Source organism: Rhododendron vialii, chromosome 4a, assembly GCF_030253575.1.
Source record: "Rhododendron vialii isolate Sample 1 chromosome 4a, ASM3025357v1".
NCBI lineage: Eukaryota > Viridiplantae > Streptophyta > Magnoliopsida > Ericales > Ericaceae > Rhododendron > Rhododendron vialii.
The window spans coordinates 10,481,017-10,499,981 of record NC_080560.1 but is presented as its reverse complement, the minus strand read 5'-3'; the positions used below and the strand labels follow the sequence as shown (position 1 = coordinate 10,499,981).

The 18,965-nt window shown below is 42.0% G+C and overlaps 2 protein-coding genes and 1 non-coding gene across 4 annotated transcripts; all 3 read right to left on the bottom strand.

Annotated features, from left to right (window-relative positions):
* Positions 1 to 149: 149 nt before the first annotated feature.
* LOC131321989 (callose synthase 12-like) lies at positions 150 to 8,833 on the bottom strand. Of its 2 annotated transcripts, XR_009198674.1 has the most exons (3): positions 3,321 to 8,833; positions 3,164 to 3,246; positions 150 to 512 (listed from the first exon to the last, which is right to left on the bottom strand). XR_009198674.1 is itself a non-coding variant. In XM_058353058.1 (2 exons), exon 1 carries the CDS (start codon positions 8,614 to 8,616, stop codon positions 3,334 to 3,336), a length of 5,283 nt encoding a protein of 1,760 aa, XP_058209041.1. In that variant the 5' UTR covers positions 8,617 to 8,833; the 3' UTR covers positions 150 to 512; positions 3,321 to 3,333. The 2 variants fall into 2 exon arrangements, 1 of the variants encoding a protein (XP_058209041.1); XM_058353058.1 differs by lacking the exon at positions 3,164 to 3,246.
* On the bottom strand, positions 5,574 to 5,654 carry LOC131325029 (small nucleolar RNA J33). The gene has a single exon (XR_009199595.1). It is a non-coding gene; the product is annotated as a small nucleolar RNA J33 (small nucleolar RNA).
* A 2,477-nt stretch (positions 8,834 to 11,310) lies between the features above and the next one.
* LOC131321990 (uncharacterized) lies at positions 11,311 to 16,728 on the bottom strand. Its single transcript, XM_058353059.1, has 3 exons — positions 16,370 to 16,728; positions 13,445 to 13,732; positions 11,311 to 12,812 (listed from the first exon to the last, which is right to left on the bottom strand). Exons 1-3 carry the CDS (start codon positions 16,526 to 16,528, stop codon positions 11,616 to 11,618), a joined length of 1,644 nt encoding a protein of 547 aa, XP_058209042.1. The 5' UTR covers positions 16,529 to 16,728; the 3' UTR covers positions 11,311 to 11,615.
* Between the last annotated feature and the right edge of the window lie 2,237 nt (positions 16,729 to 18,965).

Genomic DNA, 18,965 nt, shown 5'->3' with positions numbered 1-18,965 from the left:
CGCGCGCGCGCACACACAGAGAGAGAGAGAGAGAGAGAGAGAGAGAGAGAGAGAGAGAGAGAGAGAGATGCTAATGTGCTACAGCAGATTAGCAGTCCTACATATGTATCCAAAATTTAGTTATAAACTGCAATAGAGTGGAGAGAGATAAAAACAGAAACATTCTCCCATTGTTAACCTTTTGATCTTTTTAGCATGCTGAACAATACATTTATGAGGATACAATATGAGAACAAAAGCAAAACCCACATACTGAATAAATAACGCAGTTCTACTTGTCAGAGTCAAAGTCCAGACGGAGACAATAGACTTTAAACTTGAACATGGTGGGGATGATAATCACAGAAAACCAGTCCCCACCTACAACAAAGCAGTAAGTACTAATTACAACAGTTAAAAGGAGATGAAGCCAGCGATCGAAAAACCAGTTGACATCATCCACCTCCCTTGTCAATGAATTGCAAGTGAAATGAATTGTTAGCGTGTCTCAACATTATGTCAAATCCTCATACCTGCAAAATGAAATACAATCCGATGATAATCATGTTTAACACATTAGAAAAATTGAGAAATACTGGAAGAACATAGAATTTCAATAGTTTCCACGGTAAAAGAATACAGATGACAGAACACAGATCTCATGTCCTCTTTCTCATACTGATCAAAACACAACTTACCAGAGAAAAACTATTGAATTCACTTTAATACACGCAGAAAAACAACTAAAGGAGATATCAATGTGAAGCAATCCCCTGAAGAGCTCCGAATTTCATACATCAAAGTTTCAGCAAACACGAATTCGTGCCACCTTGAAATACCTTTTGTGGTGGGTTTAGGACAAAGAAATCTTGTTGTCTAGAAGGGTGTAGGAATTACTTGAATTTGTAAACTGAGAGGACTAACATTAGCTTGTTTTCTGAAGTGAGAAATCGATGAATTTTAGAAAGTAATGCTGGTATATCCTTTGAAAGGAAACTTCAGTATTAGTCCAAAACTGGATAGGAACCACAGATCTGATTCCGCTTGATTGGGAAGTGTGAGGTTTTGGAGCAATGTATTTCTGTTTCATTTTATTTCCACGTGAGCCAAATTTGAAAACAAGGTGGGTACTACCTATGCACAAAAGACAGAAACATATTGGGGGCTGCCAAGTGCCAATAGTTACCTAAGACAGTCATTTCACCTTTTTTGTTTTGCCAAAGAGGAAGAATACGTGAAAACCCATGTTTGTACTTAACATAAATGTAGACAATACTATAGTTCTCCTACTTCCATTCAATACTATTTGGAACTCTTATACTCCCATATTAACAATTTCTCACCATGGGTTAGGCAACATATATTCAATACCATGAATCCAACTGATCCATACCACTGCACTATAACTCAAACATGCCAAGAAGTTTCATATCAATGGCATGCGGGACTAAATCCTTCAGCAATCCTTTCTTCCGAAGAAGGGTAGAGAGAAAAGGGCAAGAAATCATTTCAATTCCAAAATCAGTTGCTTGTCTTGCAGAAAGTTGCAAAATACCAGAGGAAGAAACTATCTATTACCCATTGGGCTGGGCAGTGGTTTAGATCATGCTCTCACAGTCTCATTTGCCACCAAAATGAATCCAAAATTTCCTACCATTTTGTCACCTGTCACCCCTCCCCAGCTGACATTTAACAAAAGGCCAAAGAAAGCTTTGCTTCCATTAAAAGTTTAAGGTAACCACTTCCTCATCTTCTTATGAGTAAGGAATCAGCAACATTAAATTGCAAGTCACAAAGAAAACGAACTAATAAGTTGCTACATTATGCATGAGTTCAACAAGACACCCTCCCGTTACCCAACTTATTGATCACACCTCACATGATTGATCACCAACTTATTTTATAATTGGACTCAAATATCATAAGTTAAGAGCCTAAACAATGGAATAGATCACCACTCATACCAGCCAACTATGAAGATGGAAAATATGTAAAAACACAAGTTTCTTGGTCAGTCAATTTGTCATGGTTGTATCACGCAAGATGGTCAATTTTCCCATCTTAAAGACCTAAAGGCTAACCTCAATAAATTTACGTAAAAAGTAGCTCTATTGCTCTAAATTCCAAGCATTAAACAAGCTATAAATACATGACTGAGGCACGGAAGTCCATAATTGACATTGCATCCCTCCAACATAGCAAAATATGTGTACGATAATCAAAGGTGTGTTTCATCATTAAGAGAAGCCTTTTCCCAACTTGGCCAAATTTAGTCATTTGAGAAAGGGAACTGTAGTGGGGCCCTGGAAATGGGACTCGGACCATTCCCAAGTCAGGGATCGCCGAGCGTGTTCACATCGGCCAAGCAGGCCACCACAAAGCGCAGCTCCGCTCAAGTACTCATAGCTCGGTGTCTCGGCATCACATCACTCAGGGATACCAAGCTAGATCAAGCTGATCATGCTCGTGCGGCTTGGAAATGAAGTCTTGTCCGCGTGCATCCAACCGCTTGGCCATGTAAGTCATTGTGAAGTAGGCCGAGGTTGTTAAGGGACGTGGGTCATCATTGCGGCCAGCTCTGGCCATGTGCTCCGTAACTGCCTTATCCGGCAGATCATATGTGATGTCACCCGAGGCGGTTACTCGAGCGTACCCTCCATGAGCTTACTTGGTGGGCAAGTCAAGCGGGGTCTATGAAAGGAAGGGGATATAAACCTAGAGAGGTATACCGTTTCTCCCTAAGCTTAGACCTACCTTCTTCTCTCTGAATCTAACTTGATCGTCGGAGGGTCACTAGGCTGCCACCAGCCTTAGTGACTTGTCGCAGGCAGGTGAAGGACGAACTGAGCTGCCAGGAAGGAACCAAGAGGGGAGCCCCAACCTATTGATCCATATCCGAACTCCACAGGAACCCAACCTTAGACAATTCCCATTTCATGACATAATTTATCAAACGCAAGATATTCTTGTCCAAGTTTAAAATGGTCCAAGTAATTCCCTGAGGACTTAGATGGTAACATTGACCAAAGAATCAGAAGAAACAGCACAACAATATATCAAAGGACATCTATTCAAACTCAACTGTTAAAGGTGCAACTAACTAGTGTACTTGCAATACCAACAAAATTCCAATATAAGATCAAATCTACATAGAAACCAACGATCAAACATAGAAGAACATAACCTCAATGCCGATGGCATGATCAGGAAGTGCACATTTGTGGCCAAATTGGCCAAAAGTATCCTTCCAATCGGTAAAAGTATGTCCTGGCACAAATTATTATAAAGTCAAATAAGTAAGAAACTTCCCAGGCAAAAAAAGGTGGGTGATAGACTACTACCTTCTTTCACAAGTCAAACTTTAGATTTTTTGCCTGTCACAATCTGGAATATCTTCAGGCCCCGACTAAATGCTTCATTGAATAGAATCCTCGTTTGCATAGACTGCAAGCCTGGCATCCATGATAGTAGTGCCACAGGAGCCATAACAATCACTCCGAACAGTATATCATACAAGCGAGCCACAGAAATAACAATCTCCCATATGATTGTCTTTTGTAGAAATGGGCGGAGTACTTGGGCAATTAAGATGAGGCCCCACCCAGTAGGAATAAAAGCCAATAGACTCGTGAAAAAATCTTTTAAGGTGAACCGGGTGAACTGCAGCAAAGCAATCATCACAAGAATGGCAAGAATAATAACAAGGAACTGAACCAGCCGGTAGTAGATGTGTACTTTTGCAGAGTATTTGTCCCGCGCATATGCTATAATTACATAAATGCCAACAGCTACGAACATATAGATCCAAGAGAGCAAGTAAACAACTATACTTTTGCTCCCAGCAGCAATATCCAGCTGATATACAATTCCGTACTGGAAAAAGAAAAAACGGAGGTCTAGGATTATTTCCAATACCATTCCCCAAAACCCAGTTGTCCTCAGATGATCCTGTTCCTCATACCACCATTTTTCCCAGCTCTGCTCAGCTTTTGCAAACACTCCACCACGGAACCAAATCCAATCCATAAAGTCATCAAAATCATAAACAGTCTTCAACCAGTCAAAACCCGAGGGATTGAAAACAAAAGGAGCCATGATCCACGACATCACCAAGAGCCAACTTGAGATTGTCAAACAAATGTAAACAAAAGTGCCAGTTGCTACTGGGCTGTATGAAGCATAAACTATGAGTATGACCCCAAGCTCAATCGCCTTCACAAAATGGCTGTGAGCATAAAGCCTGTAATTCTCGGCAAAACTCTTGTGTTGCACCACAAAACCACGTCCAGTTGCCCTGTACTTAGCACCACCATGAAGAATAGTTCGTCCAAAATAGTGGGCCCGAGTTCCCATGGAGAACGTGTAGAATACAGATGACAGCTGAAGCTGCATTGTTATAAAATCCCAGATCGCCCCAAGGAATCCATGCTCAAGAGAGTTCTCCACAATCATGGGTAGGGCAGTGAAAATACCAAGTTGGATGATGAACTGCTGGTTCAAAATCGCACCAAGTGCTCTGTTGTTGGTTGCATCATCCGCCATTGCAGAAGCCTCAACTCCGCTAAGTGCTAGATAAAGTCGGCCCCACAGAAACATATAGACGGTTAGGATCACCATTTGCGTGTTGAAAAAGAAACCCACAGTTGTGTAGAAGAAGGATAGCATCCGGAAGAAGTCCAGCCTGTGTCCCAACCTATAGACTTCTCTACTTAGGATTTGCTCACCATTTCCACTCGAGACCTTGGCTTCAAACATGGATATCTGATTCAATCCCACATCCCTTCCCTTACCAACCTGGATGTACTCGTGATGCGTGACATTGCCACCTCGCAATGTGCAATTGAAACCGGCAAAAATATCCTCACTTATATTGATCACTCTGGAAGCCTTGCTAATGCCTCCTCGAGTCAAGAACCAGAATCTGTCAAATACATCAGGGTGGCCATAATGCATGCGAATCTTTAATGGGTTGGCCAAAACACGCTGTCCCAAAGTGACAAAACTTGTTTCTTGGGCAGACATAAACCACGCTAGTGACGAGACAGAACCAGTAAAAATGTGCTCCCTCACTCCCAAGATAGTTGGCTTTCGAATACCATAGTAGCTCCTATACTCCTCTAACAGGTTCCGCATCTTGAGTGCTTCCTCAAAATAGTTATCTTGGTTCATGTCTATTGTCTGAACCGCATCACCGCGGGTGAATATGAAGGCATGGTTCTGATTCTCTGGCTTTCCTTCTCCTAGCTTCAAGGGACCCGGCAACTTGATCCTGTATATCTCCACTTCCTTCTGCAACTGTTGATCATACTTCACGAGAACAGAATAGTACTCCTTATCATCTCTCCCTGAAAACACCTCATCAACATAGGCAACTCGAAGTGCTGCGTTGTTTTTCATCAGATACAAAATTTCATCAGCTTGGGGGTCCTTTTTCGCCTTTTGAGCCCCGTATATCTGACAAGCCACCACGTAAGTGTATTTCATTAAAGCAATCCCGTCTTCATGACCTTTGAACTGTAAACTCAGTGAACTATCTGCTCTACTCAAACCCCTGGTAGATGGTGACCTTTCTGAAGTAAAACCATTGGATCCTTCCCTGATGTCCATCTCTGATGCAGAATCCAGAAACGCCAACATCTTAAGAGCCCTATAGTAATACATCATTCCTCTCACTGTGCGAGAGAGAGTCTGCCCTCTGTACGAAGCCCAAAGCCTAAGATCTCTTAGCTTGCTTGTCCATAACTCCCAATCATCTGCCATTCCTTCTCTTCGCATCCGCTCAATGAAATTCTTCCATTCATCTGCATAGATAGTTTGCAAGTAGTATAACGTTGAAATCCCATCTTCATTCTCAGTTCGAAGTTGTTCCTTGCTATACATCACTTCTTCGTTGTAGTAAGGTGTCAACACACTAAAAGCCATCATTTTCTCAACTTGGGGAGCATGGGGCATGTTCATAAACAGAGAGTTACTGAAGAAAGCTATTCGGCGTCGTGCTTCGAGATTTGCTGGGATATTGTTCATCGAGTCGCGAGACGTCAGAATGGTGTGCAACCGCCGAGCCTGGCGGTAAAATGTCTCAGTTTCGCTTGCAGGCAATTCAATGGAATTCTCAAAAAGCAACCCATGGCTGGAAGCGGGCCTACGAGAGGCCAAACCATCCTCCCTCAGTTGATCAGTGCTCCTCGTCACTTTGTAGAAGTCTCTTATAACAATCTCATAAAGGGCCTGAAGAACATTCACCGCCCTGTGAATATCTTTCTTAGGCTTGATCAATAGCTCAAGGAGAGTAATCAACTTGGAATGGATCTGGGGAAGTGCAGTCATATTGTATGTCTTTGTGAACTTCTCAATCTGAATTGACTGGTCAATTTCTTGAAACAAAAGTGTGATGATGGAGTGTTCCTCTGTGTCACATTTGACAATAGCAAGCAACAAATGCCTGACACTGTCATATGATTCAATAACAGCGCAACGTCTATACTCATTCTTGCAAATTTTATACCAAAGCCACTTGTCAGGTGCATCCACCAACTCTTTAGCCTGACTTAGAGCGAGAAGCAGCTCATTGCAGAGTAGTAAACAAGGCCAACGGATAACCCTAACATTCCAGCTATTTTCAGGTAGCTCCAACAACTCGACCTCTTGGTCACTAACAATATCTTCTTCTCTGAATGTCGTAATTATCTCATTCCATATTAATGCAAACTTGTTTGCCTCGGCCTGATTAGATTCCAGCTTCTTAAAGGGTCTCCCAAACCCGTACCTCAGCTTCAACCGGTGAATAGCATCCTTGATTTTGCTCTTCAGTGTTCCCTTTGTATTTAAAAGCTGCTCCTCAGGCATGAGATTAAACTGCATCGCACTGGCAAAGAACTGGAATCTCAACCTCAACTGCTGCAAGTTTCGTATCTCGCCTAAATGTGCAAACAACCCCACTGCTGCGCCAACAAATGAGGAGTAGATTGAGTACCAAATCTGCAAATCCATTAGGTAAATCAAGACCACTGGGAGCCACAATAGCCCAACTGCAAACCTATTGCTGTGGCGGTAAAATTCTGGCCACTCATACGCCACATTCCTAAGATCCAGTAGGGTTTTCGTCGGACCAATCATGGGTTTGATCTGTAAGAAGTAAGTGAAGCAAAATTTTGTAGCAAGCACCACAAGCCAGAACAAAGTATACTTCGTACTGTCCACCAGACCTTCTCTCAGGCCACGACCCACAAACGTTCGGCTCTGAAACCACCAGGACAACAAGTAAAAGATCCTCCAATTCGTGTTCTCCAGGAAATTCCGAATCCAGGGTAAAACAAAAAGAGCCAGTGACAGAAGCTCTGGCAATATGAAAACCAATGCAACCTCCAGAAACGTAACCAATCGATTATATGCCTCGTGAGACCACTCTCTATCGTGATTCTTCTGGGCCCAAACCCTACCATAGAAAACCCCGAAAACCAGAATCCACCCTGCGGCAACAACACTCTTCAACACCATCCTCACTCCAAGCCACAAAGTCTCCCTAGAAACCAAATTATACTGCATTCCAATATCCAAAAGTGACTGGAGAAACCTCAATCCACTCCAAGTAAACAACACGGTCAGAACCCTAACCTGAACGTCCCTAGTCTCCAACGCCTCCCACGGATAATCCCTCTCCTCCCAGGCGACAATAAACGCCGCCTGGAAGAACAAGACCAACGCGATCCAGAGCTTATCGAAGCTCCGGAACAAGTTCCAAAACGACCTCTGCTCCACAAACCCGGTCTTACCCACCACACGCTTCCCCCCTCCCCCTCCTTTCCCATTACTTGTCACGAAAAAGTTACTACTCACATCAATCGGCCACTTCAGCTTCTCAAAACACCTCCTACTCCAGAAATACTCGTTCACATCATCATAATTCCGCCACGCCGAGTGCGGCGCGGTTCCGTTCCTGCTGTTCTCCACCTCCGCCCTAACTGTTTCGTAAATGGGCCTCACGACCCGGTTCAAGAAGGCGTTTTCGCCCGATAAATGGGGCACGAAGGGTCTCCCCGTGTTCTCATCTATGTTACCGTCTAAGATCTTGTTCAAGTCCATTGCCAAGTGATGAAAGATGTAACAAATGCATTCTGGCAGGAAGCGGAGGTTAGCGGACTCACCCCAGATGAGGAGGTAGAGGCAGACGTAGAGGAGCTCGCGGCGGTTAGGGTTAGGGTTTGCGGGATCGGTTGCGAGGCGGAGGTTGGATTTTTGGCCGAGGAAGGAGCACCAGAGGGTGTAGTTTTTCAAGAGGTGGCGGCGGAAGCGGCGGAGGATGGAGGGGGGGAGGGAGTCGAGGGAGGAGGAGGAGGAGGAGGGAGGGGAGGAGAGGCGGAGGTGGGAGTTGGCGAGGTGGAGGACGAGGTGCTCGCGCTGGTTGCGGACGTTGTCGGGTTGGAAGCAGAAGAAGGAGGAGAGCCAGTCGAGGAGGTCCATGTGGTCGTGCCATGGGGCGGAGAAGGGGGGCCGGGGGAGGTCTTGGACGGCGAGGAGGGAGGAGGAGGCGGCGCGGATTTCGGGGTAGCGGAGGGAGGGGTGGTCGGCGAGGGGGGAGTGGATGGGGATAATGTTGAATGTGGATTGGGTTGAGGGGTGGTGGCGCGGGATGCTCATGGCATTTCAGATCTGAGAGAGAGAGAGAGAGAGAGAGAGAGAGAGAGAGAGTGGTGGCGACAGGTGAGATTTCGTGGTGGGTGGGGTTAGCAGGGTTTGGCGTGGGTGGGTGGGGGCAGAGGGGTTTGGTTACGGTAGGGTGGAGGCGCGGCGAACGGAGGTGCTGATTAAGAGAGAGGAAGTACAGAGAGAGAGAGAGAGAGATGAAAGGGACTGGGGTTAAGGACAAAATTGCTATGGGTACACCATTTGGTGTACACCAAATGTACACTGCCTTCTATAGAACCTACTTAGAGATCTCATCTAAATGATCGGAGCCGCTCAACTTTTTCAAAATATTTTTTTAAGTATCCTTGTAAAAAATAAACTCTATTGAATATCGGTAAATGCTTGATCGATTCTATGCCTGATTTGTTGATAGGAAATTGGGTGTAGAATCGATCAAATCTTTACCGCTATCTGACGGAGCTGAATTTTTACACCACTGCTTAAAAAAATGTTTTAAAAATATTGACCGGATCTGATCATTTGTATGAGACTCTTAAGTGGGTTCCATAAAAAGAGGTGTACACTTGGTGTACACCAAATGGTGTACCCATAGCAGGTCTCGGTTAAGGAAGATCTGGCTTCTGACTTCTTGCATTATGTTCTCTTAAAGTCTCATCTTTTTGACCACATGACGCCACCTCATTATTGAGGCTGAAAACACTATGCCTCGGTACGAGACGTGAATCAATTTACGCACGTCTTGATTTTTTTGAAGAAATTGAATTTATTTCTTACAACCTTACCTCAAAAAATTGCCAAATTTCAAACTTAGACTATCTATATAACTCATCCCTACCACCAGAGCCTTGGGGGGTTTTTTAGTTTCACAACCTCTGTTCCCATGGGGAAGTAATACTTGAGAGTTGAGAAAGCTGAGAAAGCTTTAGGAAATTTACTTTGCACTCTACCATCTTATATGTAGTGTGATCTAGTAAAGATCTTTTAAGTATTTGAAATTATAGAGAATATATTTTTCAAATCACATTACATTTTAAAAAATGCATATATAGTAAAAGATAGGGTGCAAAAGTTATTTCTCAAAACTTTTTTTTTTCTTCATCTTCTTCCTCTTTCATCTCAGAATTTTATTTTGGGGGCACTTGGACAATGCAATACGGAGTAGTATGTTATTTTGTTTTTGTTTTCTGTGAATCTTGATTTTCATATCCCACAAACCAAACAACATCCACTTTTCAGAGTTAGCCCGTTCCGTAAACGAAAAAAAGTTCTTATTTTTTAAGAAGGCAATTTCAAACTCAAAAATTATGGTTTTATTGAAATCTAAAAAAATGCAATATGAATCTTGCTTGAAAGATCTCGATGAAATCTTTTATACGATGCAAAAAAAATTGAAAATTTATTTTTCATTTACATTATTTTTTAATTTGAAAATGTGAAATAAGCTGCTTATTTTTTAAAAAAATTTCTGAAACGGAGCCTAAATGACACATTCAAAACTCATGGAAAGGTTCAAATTTCAAACCTTTGATTTGGGTATGAAAATCAAAGGTATCAGAGTCCACGTGCATCGATGAGTTACCGTTGAGAAGAAAATGCACAATTCAAAACAAAAGTCAAAATCCAAACACCCTCATAGAGGCTTAAGCGATTAGGCTTTTTGTGGGGGAAAATCTATTTATTCAATGAAGTTTTGTACCACTATTTGAATTTCATGGAATGACAATGAGAGGTGGATATATTTTTTATCTATTAATTCGTCCTCTCACATGGCCACCCAAGAGTCTAAGGGGGGATTTCATTTGTTGCCAAAACTGCACCAGCAAGACCCCCGGACTCCCACCTAAAATGAGAGAGAGAGAGAGAGAGAGAGAGAGAGAGAGAGAGAGAATAATGTCAAACTAGTATTTTAATTGCTACTGGAGCACTGCAACATGGTGTTATAGGGGCTTTTTCTACCACACAAGGATTTGGACTTCACCACTAAGTGTATAGGTTCCACACCAATGTTTGGTGAAGAAAACTTTGAAGCACCAAATGTGCTTCAGGAGCGCAGAATAATTCACTCAAAAGGGAAGGATAAGGAGGAATTATTCAGTTTAGTGGTCTTGGAGAATAAATTTTGTGTTTTTGATCACGAGACCACTGAATAATTACTCAGAGGAAATGGATTGTCGTTCAGGTCTCCCTTCTGACTTCTTACATTCTCTCTGTGAAAATCTCAACCTTTTTTACCACATGACCATTGAATTTTGAGGGTGAATTTTGTAGGGTATGAAAATCAAAGTGACCTACTATCAGGGAAGTGCAACACTTTAAAGGAGGCAGATAGATTGAACAATGGAGTGTTCCACTTTAAACACAGGAGGGAGAGAGAGAGAGAGAGAGAGAGAGAGAGAGAGAGAGAGAGAGAGAGAGAGAGAGAGAGTGTTCCACTTTAAACACAGGAGGGAGAGAGAGAGAGAGAGAGAGAGAGAGAGAGAGCACAATCCCAAACTAATAGAGTACTATCTTGTTTTTCACAGATGATTCTACAAATGGTCTTTTTGCACTTCAGTTGCATTCTGCCAAAGCCTACAAAACGAACTAGAAGCCTGTTTTTGCCTTAGACTCATCCAAATCTAAACTACAACTTACAAGAATCAGACACAAAAGTCAACCATCGATCATGGGTTCAAACCTTCAAACTGAACCACCGCAAATATGAAAGTTTCCATTCCATCTGATGAGATCAAGCCAAACAAGAGATGACTTCCCAAAGTACATTAACAAACACAATGAGTTCCTATAGCAAAATATCAAATGGTATTTAACAACTAGTGACTTAATCTTTGGAAAGTGGTCATAGATATGTTAACGACCCAATCTCTCATACTCCATATACATCAAAGTACCGTGCAAATTACATAAAACCTTTATTCAACATGCGATATACTAAAACCACGCAATGTTTGCTGCTGCAAAGGGATAATTTACAGCACAGATAAAAGAACTTACCCAGACCATCCCCTTTGAGAACCACCAGAAGAATGTCCGTTCAACCTATCAAGCACGGTATGCAAGTCAACAGGCTGTCCACTCTCCTCTAGCCTCTGGATGACGCTATTGACATGATCACCCCTATAACCCATGTTCACAAGTTTCTCAATCAGCTCATTGTAGGGATGGTTTCGCATGAACTGAGGTGGACGAACCATAAGACTAGAACCACTAGGATTTGACTGTGAGCCCTGAAGAGGAACACTTGTTGGGGTATACCCGCCTTGTTGGAAGTGTGGTGGTTGGGGTGGATGATGTGTCCGTCCGGCTTCCCCATCGTACATCATATAAGCATTCCCAGGGGAGAGACTAGGGTGGGATCCAGAAGCTGTGTATCCTTCGCCCGGCTGTACTCCAAAACTGCTCTTGAGCTGCTGAGGTGGAGGCTGCTGCTGTGGCTGCTGCTGTTGGACAGTCCTCCCAGGCCCACCGTAACCGTAAGGCATCGTGTCCACCCGGCTTCCACCCTGTTGAGAAATTCCAGGATAGGGCATTTGCATGGGCATGCTGCTAGGGAGCGTCTCTGGAGCGGGGGATGGGTTTGGAGGTTGACTTGGAAGGTAAGGAGGGTAAACTGCTGTTGACTGGGGCCGAATCTGAGGTTGCATAGATGTCTGTGGTGGTCCCACATGCTGAGGTAACTGCTGGGCCCACTGCTGCTGATACTGAGGTAACTGATGGACCTGTGGAGCCTGATTTACTTGCGTTTGTCCTGGCTGTTGCATTTGGGGAGCTCCATACTGAGCATCAGATTGTAGATACTGACCCTGAGATGCCTGGGCTGGGCCTAGGGCTTGGGCCGGGCCTTGGGTTGGTATATTTGGCATCTGGGGTGGAGCGTAATAATATGCCTGAGACTGGGTCACACTTGGAGGGGGTGCCACAGGCTGAGGTTGCTCCATGGGTCTGCTGGGGAGAGAAGGCTGTGGGGCAACTTGGTGGGGCAGGGCAAGAGCTAATTGCTGCCCGTGCATGTCCGGAGTGTTATCGGTTGCTTTCGGATCAGCAGCTGGTGGTGAAGCCTTCTCCTCTTTCTGCTGGGAGTGGGTGGATGAAGAGGATTCTTTCTGTGCAAGCTGAAGCTTGGCGAGTTCTTTCTGCGTATCAGCAAGTTCCTGTTTGTCTCTTAGGAGCTGTACCGACCTGTGAACCTGCAGTCCATACATATAATGAATATTCTAATTGCTTCAATAGAAATGAATGAGAAAAGGATAAATGTACATATTTCAGAGGAGAAGCAAATAAAAAGCAAGTCAATAATGCAGCTGATATGTGAAACTATCACAAATTCTCCAACAAAATGGTTAAAAGCAAATACCGCAACACCAATTTGTACAGATATGTGTTCACTGCTTCCCTTATATTGAGCCTAGAACCAGAAGTATCCTGCAAACGTGATTCAAGGAAGCAGATTACCTCTTGTCCATGTGCTCGGGTTTGCCATTTGGATAAATCAGAGAGAGATTTGTAACTCTACCACAAAACTATTAGCCTATGCACGAATACTCGGGTCCAATCATGTATTCAAGACATACAGAAAGAACTTATCTGCTGCTTCTTTACTATTACCCCAGCAGTTCCTTAATGGCCAATTTGTACAAAATGCGTATGCACAAATACTCAGGTCCAATCATGTATTCAAGACATCCAGAAAGAACTTATCTGCTGCTTCTTTACTATTACCCCAGCAGTTCCTTAATGGCCAATTCATACCAACAATTATTGGTCCATGATCAATTAAAAGGGGAGGGTGAAAAAATATCCAGCCAAAAGTTAAAATAACCTCTTGCATATGCTTCTCCAGCGATTTAAGCTTTAAATCAGCCTCCCCGTGATCACGAACTAAATCCGAATGCATTTCTCCAATGGATTTATCGAGATTGTAGCAATACAACTCCAACTGTGATAGACGTGAACTAAGTCCTTCAAGAAACCGCATGAGATTGTCAGTATGTTTCTTCATGGTCTTTTCAACACTAGAGATCACATCTTGGTTGAAAGAATCTTCTGGAGGACCATAGGCAGAAGCAGGGAATATTGATGATCTTGCCATCCTGTTTTTATGGAATTCCTGCTCAAATTATAACATAGCATTGTAAGGCTGCAGATATAATTCAAAATCTACAAACAAGCATTAAGCATAAACAAGACACCCAGTTCTTACGCAATTCAATGTAAGGTGCTTGGAACTACATGTCTGTAACTTTATTTTTCTATCCCAAGAAAGCCTGATCAATATCATAACTAAGATTCAAGTAGAAGACTCAATCTAAAGCTTCTTAGGTATAATGGACGACATGGAAAAAGGTAAAACTCGCATATTGCAATAAACATCATTTAGAAAGTTCTTACTTTGTAAGGTCAATGGGATAGACTTGACTTCAATCTTAACCATTTGTAATTTGGTTTTTGGACAACAGGCTATATTACATTTTGTGCTTATTTTTTGGACCCGTATAAATTGTTGACGCACTTTTCTGAATAGGCTTTTATTTTGCTGATGGGCCATCAGTCCACATCCACCACTTTTGGAACTTCTTTGAGGAGAGGGGGTTTTCTTATGAGGCTAGATGACAGCAGTGATTGGTTCAAACGTTCCGTGGTAGTTGGTTGGGTTAAACCATCCCCCCAGGTTCCCAACCCATGGCAAGTTTGGCAACACCACAACATAAGAAATAACATTCTGGAGAAGGAAAAAAAATTCAAAGCACTTAACAAGCTTGGACTATTTTGAACAAAGATAAAACAGACCTGAAAAACCAAACAAAGGTTTAATGAGGTGCCCCCAAACAAATAATGGACTGATGATAAAATTCTAGGGCAACTACTCAATAACACAATGGCTTCGCTGCCCGAAAGATTCTAAGACTACCATAAGGCATGAAGAAAACCCCTTCAAGAGCTGCCATTAAAGCACTAGCCAAGGATTCCAACACGATAGATTCCAAGTTTAAAATTTACTGCCGAGTCTGCGGACATGTGATTTTTGAAGTAACCTGAAATTTTGCAGGGATTGTCCAAGCAGCAACCATATGTAAAGCTCAAATGAACGAATAACACAAGCCGGTTCTGATTCTTAAAGAGATACGCGCGCGCACACACACAGACACAGAGAGAGAGAGAGAGAGAGAGAGAGAGAGAGAGAGAGAGAGAGAGAGAGAGAGAATACTATAAGTCTATAATTGCTTGGCATACCCAGGAGGACCAGAAGTATTAAACAAAAGACAAATTGTTGGCAATGACTTGGTGAACAAAAACTCTGAAAGAAGGTTCTCCAAAGAAAGTAACAACTTACAGAAAAAAGACACAACGATATACACGAGGACGGGCTGTAATGATTACCAAAATAAGTAGGATATCAAAGGCATATTAGTTTGCACTTCGTTCTTTAGGATCCATTACTTAGTGAACAGAAACTCGGAAAGAAGGTTCTCAAAAGAAACTAACAGGATATATGTAGAAGACAGCCAACAATAAATACCAAAATAAGCAGGAGATCGAAACCATATCAGTTTGCAATTCTTTCTTCAGGGATGATTTGATCCAGAACTATTAAGTCAGGAGATAATTAGAGCCAAAATTACAAATCGCGCACACATTACTATATCATGTACTTTTAGTGATAAGCATAGTTAACCAAAACCTTCAACTTACCATCTCTACATGTCACCCTAACCTTTACCAAATAGTTTTGCACTCAACAAGGTTGTAGATTCATTCAATACATGATTGTGAATCTCGAGTCTCACGACTCCAAACACAACAACATACATCGGATCCTACCCTCTTGCCTTTGGTAAATGCATAACTACGCAGTTCTTCCTTCTTGTAACCATTTCACTTAAAACCAACTATTAAAGCAAGGTTCATGTTTCCCTTACAAGAAAGAAATGTTGCCACATCCCGAACTCAAACACAATTCCAGCCAAATGTAGAACTATTTCCCTACCCACCACCTTTTCAGGAACACATTACGCAACCAAAGTAAATCGACATAAGAATTAATTTGGTTACCCAACAAGCACGGCGGCAATCACAGAAAAACAAATGCCTACTTAACTGGCCAAACTGCACCAGAACGTCCAGAAGCCATCACTCTGCTCTAACTCTCAAACAACAGCTAGAACTTCTATTCAGCACGACCGCATAAGTCATAACACCCAACAGAAGTTCAAAAGAATCACAACCCCAAAACCAATCCTATGCAAGTAATTATTCAGTAGTCCATGAGCACTGTCACGTGGTCCTCCGGATCATTCCAGAACCACACATTTACATTGGGTCCATACACTTAGTCGTGCGTCCCCCCAAAACGTATGGTTTTGGAGTGATCTGGAGCAGGTGCTCCGGGACTACTGAATAACTAGAACCCGCTATGCAGTGGAAAAGTTTGAAAGCTCCCAATTTGTTTGTCCAACAGATATGTAATCCTATAACAGAGTGTCACATTCAAACACCAGAAATGGCCTCCCAAGGGATTTCTAATCCAATCACAGGTCTAATCCAGAGGCCCTAGGGCAACATGGACTCAACAAGATCATCCTACGGTTTTACCCCTCTTAATCCAAATCAGTCCACGAATTTCGCAAAGAACCGCAAAGCAACTACTGATAATTCTCCAACAAACTGGATATTCCAGAACCCTAACTCAAAGTCAACCAATCCGACCACATCTGAAACTGATAGAAATCGCGAAGAGCACAATTACCTTGGCAGAATTGGACCCAATTGCAGGATCGGCGTGAATTCCGTTAGAACCGTCCTGACTGCCGTAATCCTCGTACGAGCAGAGAATGTCGTCGGCCGTGGTGAAGTCGAACGCCTTGGTGCCAGAGTTGTTGTTGCGGCCGGACGATCCGGATGCCATGAAGAGGGATCGTGAAATCGAAGCTGGGGTTATCCGATTGGGAGAGAGAAAGCTAGGGTTTGGTGAGAGAGAGAGAGAGAGAGAGAGAGAGAGAGAAGAAGAGGTGATGTTCTAGAGAGAGAGAGAGAGAGAGAGAGAGAGAGTTTTAACTTGTGAAAAAAGACTGGAAAAGGAAGGGTTTTTGTTTTGTGTGTGCATACAAAAAAAGGAACGTGGGGAGAAACGTTTTTTAAAGGGGTATTTTGGGGGGTGGAATTGTCAGAAGGGGATAATCTTCAATAATACGTGTCATGCACCGACCTTGTGTATACTTTAGTTGGGATCTGGCGACTGTGCTGTGCAGCTCCGTGCTGCACAGTGTGCTGCACAGCCACCGGCGCAGCCTTTCCGGAATCAGTTTGATGATCGGAGACGTTCACCGCCTAGAGCTCGTTGATTTCTACATGTGAACCAAAAATTAACTCGATCAAATATTGTTAATTGTCTCATCGGAATACATATAATTTGAAAAAAATGGATTCAATGGTTTTGATCAGGTGTTTCGTATCCATTAGGATTCATTTTTTTTCAAGTTATATGTGTTCCGATGAGGCACTTAACAATATTTGATCAAATTGATTTTTGGTACCCTTGTAGAACTCCACGAGCTCTACGCGGTGGACATCTCCGATAATTGGACCGATGCCGAAAAGGCTTCACCAACGAGTGCGCAGCTTGCTGTGTAGCTCCGTGCTGCACAGGACAGTCCCTGCCTCCCTTTAGTTGTCAAATGTCGCCACTTTTGTGTGGCTCTAAATATTCATTTAGGGTTGAGCAACTCCAATGGTGGTTGGTTTCATAATTTGGCACCAAACAATGATTTTGTGCCAAATTATGGAATTATCTTTTTAGCGGTTGGTTTTATTTTAAAACCAAACTGTTTCAAATTAATCTATTTTTTTTTCTCCACATTTCTCTTTACTTTCTCAACACCAATGCAACCATTACATATCTCATTTTCAACCTTCGATCTCCATCTCTAACTCCATATCGAACCCCTTGTCACTTGCAAATCGTCACAATTTTCCGGTGAGATTTTTCATTTTCTCGATGATTTTTCTAGATTCCAACCAATTTTAGGTATACTTCGGGTCTAGATTGGCAAATGATGGTTGGGGCAAGAATGACTATAGTTATCATTGGTTCCAATATAGAACCAATTATCCATTTGTTCCATTTTTCAACCAATTTTGGCTCCCCATTGAACTCCTAGTTGTAAATTTGGTGTCATAATATGGTCATAGAACTTGTTATATTGGATATGGCAATTTAACCCGCCCATGGTCTCGAGCGGGATAGATTTTTGTTAAATTTTTCAGGCATCAGGTCGGGAAGAAATCAAAGAAATTACCATGTCCTATAACCAGTCCCGAAAATTACTTTATGAATAAAAAATTATTTTTATTCTTGTAGTTTTACCTGTACAACTAAAATATCACATATTTTATTAATTTTTTCTTTCATTTTGATTTTAAATAGTAGATTTTAGTTAAGTTGCAATAGTTATTTCGTAAACTCTTATTATTTGTGCTCACTTATTCTGGAGTCTACAATATGTTTTCTTAATAGAGAAAAAAGGAGCGGATCGAGATACACATACATTACCTGGTCAAGGTGGGGCTAAATTTTGGGGTCAGGGTATGGGGAAACCTATCCCATGCCTGTTGCCATTCCTAGATATGCAATCTCATTAGAGTTGCTGATAGGTCTCTTCTATGAGATTCAAAATTCTTATGATTTATGATATATGAATCAATTTATGTGCACCTTGATTAATTTAGAGAACTCCATAGTACATCAGTCGGGATTTTGCGTCAATATGAGCAAAGGCTTCAAGGAACCTGCAGTTTCCTTTAAAACCTAACTTTCAAGTTTGTTATTAATCATTATGAGAACTAAGGCTCAGAAATTTACATTATTATGCTTGTCTTTTCTGTAAATAAGAGCTAATTATTGAAATTACTTTACATCTCATCCAATTATGGCAATAATCACCCCTATTAAAGCATGTGATTCTTAACTCATACCTGAGTCACCTTATTATCGATGAAGATATAAAGTAATGACCTTCACGTTGTATCAGTGTTCCTTATCTAAAGGCGTGAATATATTTCACTGTATGAGTATTATATTAGATATTTGACTGATCGAATTGGAGCAATTTATAATACCGAAAAAAAATATTTGATTCTCGATGTGGTTCACATTTTGAAAACAACGTGTTTTGATAAGCTTGATACGAAATACTTTTGATAGAAATTACGATTTACCTTGTTAAAAAGAAATGAGGAAAAAAAAAAAAAAAACCTTGTTAAAAAGAAACTAAAATGTCCGAATAGACTGGGCTTTGGTTTGGGCTCCAGTAACTTGGGCTTGAATTTATTTTTGGAACGGCAGA

Excerpts from the sequence above, each read along its gene's own strand:
- LOC131321990 (XM_058353059.1), bottom strand. The coding sequence starts at position 16,528 with ATGGCATCCGGATCGTCCGGCCGCAACAACAACTCTGGCACCAAGGCG. Across the intron at positions 13,733-16,369 it reads TTGGGTCCAATTCTGCCAAG|GAATTCCATAAAAACAGGAT; the intron begins GTAATTGTGCTC and ends TAATTTGAGCAG. Across the intron at positions 12,813-13,444 it reads TGGAGAAGCATATGCAAGAG|GTTCACAGGTCGGTACAGCT; the intron begins GTTATTTTAACT and ends TATGGACTGCAG.
- LOC131321989 (XM_058353058.1), bottom strand. The coding sequence starts at position 8,616 with ATGAGCATCCCGCGCCACCACCCCTCAACCCAATCCACATTCAACATT.